The 10,562-nt window shown below is 40.2% G+C and overlaps 1 protein-coding gene across 1 annotated transcript; it reads left to right on the forward strand.

Annotated features, from left to right (window-relative positions):
• The first annotated feature begins 3,135 nt into the window (after positions 1 to 3,135).
• LOC131062594 (vacuolar protein sorting-associated protein 55 homolog) lies at positions 3,136 to 4,306 on the forward strand. The gene is made up of 4 exons (XM_057996281.2): positions 3,136 to 3,271; positions 3,414 to 3,453; positions 3,563 to 3,647; positions 3,750 to 4,306. Exons 1-4 carry the CDS (start codon positions 3,239 to 3,241, stop codon positions 3,937 to 3,939), a joined length of 348 nt encoding a protein of 115 aa, XP_057852264.1. The 5' UTR covers positions 3,136 to 3,238; the 3' UTR covers positions 3,940 to 4,306.
• The last annotated feature ends 6,256 nt before the right edge of the window (positions 4,307 to 10,562 follow it).

Here is a 10,562-nt window from a genome sequence, read left to right on the forward strand (position 1 = left end):
TACCCAGTGAATACAACATGATAGTTAGTGGAATACGTTTATGAAAATTTCTTGTGAGAACAAGCAATGGATGTAGTCTAAGTTATTGGGTACGCCCCTTGGGAGTCTCGGTCCCGTAGTGAATGGGTGCGGGTATAGGTCTTGCGATGGGAGCGGCCTAGGTATGCATAGGGTCCCACCCAAGCACCTTGGGTTCATTGTGGGGCAATGCTCCCAATTGTGTTGAGGGTGCCTAGGTGGGACCCTAGGCGTACCTAGGCCACTCTTGGGTGAACCCAAGGGCAGCCCAAATCAAAATTTAAATAAAAAACATTATTTTTAAAACATTTATATTAAATAAAATGTGCCAAATATCTAATTTCACCATCAAGTGATAAAATTGTGAAAATGGTGTGTGCCATGAAGGTTTGTGTGGTTTCAAAGATCCTAATTTGGGTTTGGTTGCAGGGGCTATGCCCCTCAATCCCGCTCTATATCACAAACTTTGTGAGCGGCCCCTAGATCCCCATAAGGGGCGTTGGACCCCAACCTTGCTTGGGGCATTTCCCCTAGACCCCCTCAAGGGCACTGCCCCCAACCTCATTGCGGTCTCCACTCCTAGATCTCTACTAGTTACTAGGATCTCGTCTCATAAGAAACTTGATTACAATGAGAGGTGATGAGGAATTGGGATCTAGCTCTTGAGTGTGTTGACTTAGACATTATTATTGCACAACTTTCCAAAATCCTCTTTAGATGAGGCAGCTTCTACATATGACATGGCTAGTGGAAGTGGCGTTGTAACCCATTGAGGTTCAAATGAAATTAACCAAATGACTTTGGTGCTCTCAATGAAGAGCAATATGAAGATTATTGAATATTGATTGTAATTTTCATTGTGTGTTGACATTTGACAAGTCAGTGAACTATGAATTATGAGTCTTTTCATTTTCCCATATGAACCCTGACCCATACCTGGGGAAAAATTAATGCTATACCAGCATACCCAAACCTCAAACCCATACCCATCCTTGTGCCAGGACTGACAACTTAGCTTTGCATCACTCCATCCGGAAAGGATCTTCCAATGCCTCTGCTGAGCAAATAAAACTAAAGTTTCTCCTATTCTGTTATTCTTACTTTGAAAAGGTCTTTAAAAAGTTTGTGCACCCTGCTTCAGATTCAGAGACTTTCAAGTTGATTTCCTCTCTCTTTATGTGCTGCTTCCAAGCAGAACAAAGATGAGTTTCAACAAGTTGCTTGGAAAAGCTATAGAAGGTGAAATACATTAGTATAATTTAAAATGTTTTGACATGAACCACAATCCATGGAATACCTATCAGAGGAGCAAAAAACAAACAGCCACTATCATTCCTATAGAAAGGTTTGGTTCACATTCTCTTAATGGGTAGGACACCAGTGACAATTCAGTTCAAATCAGCAGTTAAGTTACATTGGAAAGATGCTTTCATATGCACTAGACTCATAAGGTAAGGGACTCTACTTCTCTCCCCTCTTGTGTCTTCAAAAAGTTGTTGGGAAGTACCTTGCCAAACCTGCTTTCTGTGTCCCAAACACCAGCAGCTTTGTAGCCACTGCCCTCCCAACATGTGTCCTATGTGCTGCAGACCTTTTTAGAGGACCCCACAGGGCTTCCCCTCTTTTCACACCTCTTCTAATTTCTCCAAGTCTTACCCATTCAGTTTGCTTCTTTCTGGTTCCCCCAATCAAATGCATGTAATGCTACCCCCACCAGCTTTTTGGTTCATGTAGCTGTGTGGGGAGGGTAGAGGGAGGACCAAATGCTGGCCTCAAATATTCTCAAACACTGCTGCCCTCTTCAAAGGCTAGTGCACAAACCTTTAAAAACAAACAATCGTCTCTAGTCTTTACATATAGCACTGTCCAGTATTAATGACTCCTTGCAAGGGCTGTTGACAGTAATGCAAGTCAAAGACATAAAATTGCTCATTCCAGCAGCTGTCATCTTTGTTGGTCTCTGATATCCATGTGCAGAAAACCAACCAGCAAATAATGTGATAGTGCCTTGTAAAAGAAACAAGTTACTAGAATCAATGTGGCATAATGTAATATATATTTGAAACTGGGTGGAGGCCATTGAAGAAATACTCATTAATGAATGATAGAGGGTTCAATTCGCAGAGGTGATGCAGTGGAATGGGCAACAAATCATGCCCTTTTTGTGCGTATTCCAGATCACCCAGGGTATCTGCTGGTTCCCTAACCTCCAACATGTAGAAACAGCTATTGCGGTTGGATCCATCAAGATTATGATTCCTGCAACATGGGAGAGCAACACATCAAGAGGTGGCAATTTTGCCCCCATGAACTGGCATGAAGCTATACAGATCTTTCTTTTGCAAGCTTTGGTGCCTTTTGTTCAATTTTCTGTTACCCATATTATGATACTACAGTTAATTTTAATAGATTCTAGTTTTCTTAGGGATTTAATCTTATGTTCCACATTAATAGTTTCTAGGCTTCTCTGGTCTTAGTCATACCTGTTCATCTCTTGTTAAACTTAATCTGCCTTTTCTGCTTTCTACCCAGTGAGGTTTTTGCATCTATCCTTATCAATATAGTTCTATTTATAAAAATTGGTGCAAGTTCCATGCAAATTTGACAGATCAGATATGCATCTGTAATGGCAGTTAAGCCAGTTATGCTCATACCACGTTTAAAAAGGTGGCACTTTACCAATCAAAAATAAAAAGAGAATTTCCATGCTGATATATGTGTATGATGCTGTTGCTGATCTACTAGCAGTGGGATTATTACCTTTATCTATTCAGGCATGACTTTTCTTTCTAAACAGTGTCTGACTGCTAAACCTAGTAGAAAATAACATTAAATCTGGACTTACATGTCATATCCTATACTTGAAAATCATAATTATTATTTCTGTCATTGTAGCATTACAACATGTAAGTGCTTTCTTTTTTCATTTATATTAATATGATCTAATTTGATAATTTTTTGTTGCTGGCTCATGTGATTGGTGGCTTTGTGGAACTGGCTATGGGAATTGGAAATTTTACATGCATACAGTGTAAGTTCCCCACTGTTGAAAAAAGTTTTAATTAGGGCATTAATTTCCTGCCATCAAAGAGAACATTTTAATAATGGAATTCTCTGCTGTTGAAGGAAATTGGAATTCTACATATCATCTGATCATCATGAGCTCTTACTATTTTGTTTTTTATGGTCGAACTTGTGCAGGCTAGCTGGCCTGGCCTTTATGTTTTCTGCAAGCATTCTCTTGCAAATCCTGGTAACCATTTCTTAGCTTTATTTTGACACTTCTGGATGCCCTTTACCAATAAATGTAGTCTCAAGAGCTTGTTTTACTTTTTAAATTTAATGTGTAGTATTGTTGGTTTTTCTATACGGTTTTCTAATGATATCTTCTGCAGGCATGTGTTCTATATGCCAATTGGTGGCCAATGTTATCAGGTGTGTGGTTTACTTGTATATTTTAATCCTGTATTTCCCGTTGAGAAATTGAAAATACTTCAAGTTTTGATGTTTTTTTATAAATGAAAGCTGCTTTGGTTTTATGCAGCATTGATGTATGTGTTGGTACCAATGCCGTGCTTATTTTTTGGAGGTGGTTCAACTGCATTCTTGAGTTCTAGGGATGGCGGAGGGTAGGAATTTTGCCATCAATGAATATTCTTGACTTGCGAATTGAGGTTCCATTGTGTGCATGCATATATGTGTAACATAATGTTTAACATTATTGGTGATAGGTGGGTAGATGCTGCAAAGTTTTTGACCGGGGCTTCTGCTGTAGGGAGCATTGCCATCCCAGCTATTCTGAAACATGCAAACCTTATTGAGTCGGGGGCAATGTTCATTGAATTTACATCCTTTTTTATCCTGGTTTGTACAGTATTATGCTATCATCGTGCAAGCTTGGAAGACAGTTGGGATTACTAGGTTCTTGATTGCAAATTCCTGTTTTATCCAACTCTCGACTATTAACAGTTGCCTTATTTTAATGTGGTACTATCAATGATATAAAGAAAGGTCAGCTGCAGCAGGATATTGAAGACATTGTATTGTATAATGATCACATTTTCCTTCGACTAAAACACAACTTAACTGACACCCAGGCATATGCAAATCTTGCTAACCTATTCATTCTGGGTTTTCACACATCATCATTTTGAAGATGATTTAGAGGCAATGTTGAATTGCTATTTCTAGTTATGTCCTAAGAATGTGCGAGCATATTTGTCAGTTATGTGAATGAAGGTATAATGATTACTTTATTCCAATTTTATTAATGGATTTTGCTGTATCATATTGTTTGATTAATGGCCATGCCGAAATCATTCTAATGAAATGTTATATCAAAGCCATAATTGTACTCAATTATCTGTTTTAGTTGTGATATTCAATGATGGTTTGATAGAATGATTTGTAATCCAAATGCATTGGAGTCTGAATTTCATATCCACCGCAGGATTCATAAAACATTGGTTTTAAGATGGGCATAAAAATTGATGATTGACATGACATATTTTGATGGTCTGGACAATGAAGTGAGTTAGAGGGAGTGTTTTGTTAACTGATTTTAGTGCAATTAGTACAAGAAAAGGTGCTTACTTATGTCAGTGCAATTGGTTCAATGAATGATTCCCAACGTCTTGATTGTGCCAATGACAACCGTTTTAATTTTCATACTTAGATGTTGATGTTTGTTTAGCATTTAACTAAGTTAAGTTTCAGATATAAATATTAAATTACAGTACTTGGTGTTGTAAAATGTGACATTATTTGGTTGGAGCCAGCCCTCTGGAGATAACAATCATCTCCATATGGAGTACATGAATGTCATTTTTCAAAAAGTTACCATACAAGGCTATTCTGTGAAAAATATAAAATATTTATAAACAAAACTAAGAAAACCCAACATATGAATGGTCAAGAGACAAACTAGCGGTTTCAATTGATCAACCCTGAAGGTTGAAGGGAAAAACCATGGTTCCTGCAAATCAGCTTGTAAAGAAGATTTGTGTCTCCTATGGGTCGCTACCTACAAAATAATTGTAAGTTCAATTTTTTTTTTGTGAGGTTGGATTTGGGTAGTGGTGTCTGTTTTATCATCTACCAAACATTAGGATAGGATACCCGAAGGTATTTTATCCTCTCCTGAAAAACCACTATTGATTCCAAGGTCTATATGTGCGAACAAGCGACTTTAGTGGAATAGCTTCTTGGGTAGTGTATGCTGAAATTTTCAAGGGGGACTTACGTTTGACAAGTATTTTTGAACTGCTAGACTTGGATTTAGCAATTTAGGCTCTTTTTTTTTTGGGTGGGGATTTTTTGGGATTTAGACTTTCAAAAGAAAGGGAAAAAGAGATAGGGTTTAAGAAGGCTAATCTAATCCTACGAATTTCGGAGACGGTATCAACTGGGTGCTTTCGAGAAACCAAACTTTGTTTCGCCACACTCGGGACAACTACACAAGGCCGGTGCAATCTTCAATGGGTTGTGCTTATGATCAAGATGTTGGGATGCACAGGGGATGGGCTCAGACTAACTTTGTACGGTAGAATGGAAATTATCCATTTACCAAAAGTATGAGCGGAAATACACCATCAATTGACATTTATCAAATCCTCTATTCAAATTAACAACAATGAAAGCAAATCTAAATTAATTCTAACCAAGTGTTGAGGCAATTGAAACCATGCAAATCATTCAAATAATAGAGATTACAAAGCAGCGCACATGCAATATATTATCTGGAAATGACCTTAAGCAACAATACATCAAAAATCTCACCCTTTTCAAATGAGAAGAGGCAACCTTATATAGTTTCTCAAAAATAAATGAATGGCCGAGATCAAACAGTGATCAAGGGCCAAGATTGAAAGTCCTAAACCCTAATTAGGGTTTCTCGAAATACTATCAGTTCAAGCAAATGAAAGAGTGACAAGTGGCGTAGCTGCTAATTTTATTGAGGTGAGTGGCTACTTTCCTCTTTCAGAGATTCAACATATCTAGACACAATGAGCTTGACCTCCTCCATGGTGACACTTGGCAAACCGCCAATCTGGAAGTTGATGAGATCCACATAGTCGACGCATGTGGCAAGGATGCCTTCCCACTCCACTGCTTGGGTGAGGAAGTTGTCATCGATGGAGAGGAAGTTTGCAATCTTCGAAAGATCGCCTTTGTTAATCATCCATGAATCTGGGAAGAAGCTTGCCTGAATCCTGGCTCTCAGATTCTCTGCTTGTAAATGCTTCTCCTTTAGGCTTTCCTTCTTCCAGATCTTTGATGCCACACGGAATACCTTGCCCAGGATCTCTCTAACACTTGCCTCTGTCTCAAAACACTTGGTCTCGGATTTCTTTAGAACCTCAATCCGAGTGACCAGAGCATAGTACCACGTGTCGAAGTCGTACTTGTTTCTTGTCTGTATGATGCCTGCATCCACTAAGCTCCTCTTTGACATGCCTCGAATAACCTTCAGGTGAGGGAGTATTTCATTCTGAATTTCATCCACTTCTTCCCAATTGGATGCTAGATCCTGGATACAATCAATCAACAAAGAAGTTGCCTCGTGCCGATACTAAGTTTTCTACTAGGGTGTCAGCACACACCAAAGCGTCTAAAATCCACTCCTTTTCTTGAGTGTATGATCCCTTCATATCATCATAGTCCTTCATTGATCCCTGCTGAAGAGGCTATGGAGTAGCAGCCGGGACTTCATGGTTGAGCGGGCTAGTAAGATGGAGAACATACTTCTTCCACTGTTGGTTCTCTTCTTCCACTTTCTTCCTCTTTTCCTTTTCATGAGCCAGCCTCGTCTTTAGAACGTTGCAGGAGTCATCAAAATATTGGATCTCTTGGTCCTGGGTAGGCTTACCCATCTCTATGGTGGTAACCTTGTAATCATCTGCGGTGACATTGTCCCTAGTCTTCCCTTCTTTGGGCATTGCTATCTGGCTTGTCCTGAATCCGGCATTGTCTCTCTGAATCAGGGAAAACTTCCTGGCTGGTTTGGGCGGTTTAGCTATCGTGGGTTCATTCACCTTCTCCAGGAATGCTGTGGTGACCTCCTCGGTTGAGTGGGCCTCCTTGGGAACTTTGGCCTTTATCCTTGCTCTCAGCCAATCCGGAATGGTTGATTGTTCTACAGTGTTTCGATCAAACTCATCATGTGCCTCTCCTGGGTTCACTGGTATGCCATCCAAGAAGATTGTAGGGGCCTCAATCTGCCCCCTGTCTGGAGTTTGGAAGACCTTCTCCACCACTTCCTCAACGAGCTGGGAAAACACTCTTACTTCATCATCAATCACACGGATGTTCATCTCTTGCTCCCCAATTATACTCTGATCAGGCGCAATGGAAGCAACACTTAGGATGGAGTGCCTTTCGTTGGATTCTCTTCTCTCACCTACAACCCTTTTCCCTATGACCTTTGTGGAGCTTCCACCCAACTCCTTCCTCTTTTGAGACCCAACACTTTCTGGATTCCGAGCATCACCGGCGGAGGTACAAGGATTGACGGACAAAGTATCATCTACTCCCATTAATTCATAAGTTAAAGCCACACCTTTGGCCTTCAACTGTTTTGTCTTTTCAGACGCCCACCACCTTGAGATCTGATTTTTCTCCCTCTGTCCAATCTATCAAGACCAAGGGTTCATTCTTCATCTTCTCAAAACCTAGCTGTTGAAGTTCAAGGCTTTCTTCTACCGGATCGACAACTTTGAATACTTCCGTTGCTCTCACCATACTCAAAGGAATTCTTGACCAGAACCTCTTCCGGATCTCGAAACTATCGGCTGCATTAGCCCAGTAGTCTTCTAGATCCAGTCTGTGCTCAAACATTGTCCCTTCGATCTTCTTTATCCTATTGAATGGATCAAAATATTTTCTTGTCTTGTATTGATAGAAGGGATACCAGGCCAGTTCTTTCTCAGTGGTGGCTGCAGCCTGTGATGATGGACATGTTTCCAACCCATTACCAATTTAAAGTGAGGACGTCCCTGCCTTCTTCTGCTTATCCCTTTGAATCACTATATACTCCTCCAATTGTCTCACAACCTCGAGCAACACCACTTGGTTGGTAGGGTAAGCTGGAAGCTTGTATGGAGACCCAAAGAATCCCTGAATTCGGAGGTAAGTGAACTTTGGATATTGGATGTACCAACACCCGAACCGACCGATGAAGTCCATACACTCTTGAGAGAGCCTCTAGTGCAGGCCACCTTGAAGGGTCCGGGTAATGTGCATCAGGAAGGTATCATTCACCCTTTTGAAATGGAACTTCTCCTCCATGTGGAGCTGGGGATAGCAATCATATATTGGAAATTGGTTCTCCTTGTCCCCAACTTCTCTACAAGTGAGACCTTTGTACCTGTAGGTCCGGGCTAAAGAATAGAACAAGTAAGAACTCATGAAGAAAGTCCTATTCGCCTCTAGATTCCTTAGTTGGCTGTCTAGGTTGTCGTTGATCATACGGGCCCAGTCTATCATTTTTACTCCATTGATTATTTCATTAATGAAATAATACATCCAGGGTTCGAATGGAGCTCCTTGAGGATTTCCTATTATTCTATTGAGTAGGACAATCATGTCCCCAATATCCTCCTTGAAGTATGCTCGCACTAGGCTCTTCCTCTGGAGTTTGGAGGCACCCTTCCTCAGCTTGTCTAGCCAGGAATGGTTAACTATGGCATCATATTCCTCTAGGTGGTCGTGGTACAGACTGTCAGCTTCGTCCTTTGTCATATATACTACGTTATGGTACTCAGGGATCCTGAAGGCCTCTCTGATGGCCTCATCGCTGACATTCACCAACACTCTTCCATCAGGTGCAACAATATCCTTACTAATGGGGTTGTAGTGTTTGGCACATTCAACTACTAGTTCATTGCACTACATGGTGGGGAGGAAGCCGGCAGCGTGCATGATACCACTCTTCATCATTTTTCGCGCAATGGTGGTAGGCACAAGGTTGTCTAGACCAAACATTCACTTCTTAAACTCCCGCAGATTGATGTGTCCGAGGTTGGTGTCGCTGATGTTCTTCCACTTTGAAGTCATCCTTGATTCTGGAGGAGCATCTTTGTCTACCTGGAATTTCATAATGTATAAGGCCTGCAGACAAACATTGGAAAATTTAAAGTTAGAAAAGGATTTGCGAAGTTTTGAAAATAACGGGGCTTGGAAATGTCTAAGTGTTGGAAAATTTTCTCCTTTTTTATTCTCATACTTAGCCATAAAAATCGAATTTTCACCTTAAAACCCTCAATCTTAAGGTTGGTTATGGTTACCACAAAGTGTCAAAACTTTCAAAAAAATTCATACTTAGCCAAAAAAAATGATTTTCTTCTTCCAAAATTTTTTGAAAAAATCATTTATTAAATCCTGGAAAATATTCAGAAAATTCACAATTTTAATTTCACCTCTGCCTTGGATAGGAGTAAGGCTAGAATTTTCTCCAAAATATTCAAAAAATTCAGAAAAGTTGCCTTTCTCCGGAAATCTGTAAACTTTCTGCCAAAAAAATATTATCCCACTTCCAGCAATATCTAGAATTTTCTCCAGATGATCTTCAAACTGACATACTTTACTAAGCTCTCCTTAGTAATTTTGAACTTCTTTGTGTAATAGTGAAGTTGATAATGAAGTATTTGTAAACAAGGTTAAGCAAAACCCCTAAAATCATCCAACTCATACTTCTAATTCTAAAAAAAACTTTCCATTTTGATTTAAGTTTGAAGATAATCATCAATTCTCCAATATTCCCTTTCAAAAAAACTTTCCATTTTGAATTAATATCTCAATAATTTTCCAACATTCCTTCAATATTCTTTTCCTCAAAAAAAAAAACTTTCCACTTTGGATTTATTTTGAAGATATTCAATAATCCCTAGATATTTTCTTCATTTTGGATTTAATTTTGAAATCTCTGTGGATTTTGTGACATCATGTTGACTTTGTTTGACCTTCCATGTGTAGGTTGATTTTTCGAATTTTATCTCCATCTTCTTCAAATTTTGGTGGACTTTGGATACCTTTCCAAGGTATGGTGGACTTTGGTGACCTCTCTCCCACCTTGGGCGGACTTTGGTGACCTCTCCTCAGGACCCTCTTAGCCTATGGCGGACTTTAGGCATCTCTCCTAGGCTATGGCAGACTTTGGAGGTTGCTCCCAACACTTGGCAAGCTTGGGCAGACTTTGTTGTTAGCTCCCACATGACCTCTTTAGGGTGTGGCGGACTTTAGGCAAGGCTCCTCTTGCTTGACTTAGCATCTTGGGCGGAGTTCTAGCAAGGTTTCCACATGACTATGGCAGACTTTGGTTTCTTCTCCATCTTGGGCGGACTTCTAGTGCTTCTCCTCATTGGGCGGACTTTGATCACTCCTCCTCCTTAGCCTCCCAACCTTGGGCGGACTTTGGAGAGTGCTCCCACATCCCACATGGCCTCCAAATGCATGGCAGACTTTGGCTAAGGCACCTTCATGGCCTCCATCATTGATGTTATTTGGCTAAGGCATTAGGGCAGACTTTAGCCTTTGCTCCAACATGG

Source organism: Cryptomeria japonica, chromosome 6 (assembly GCF_030272615.1).
Source record: "Cryptomeria japonica chromosome 6, Sugi_1.0, whole genome shotgun sequence".
In the NCBI taxonomy this organism is placed as follows: Eukaryota; Viridiplantae; Streptophyta; class Pinopsida; order Cupressales; family Cupressaceae; genus Cryptomeria; species Cryptomeria japonica.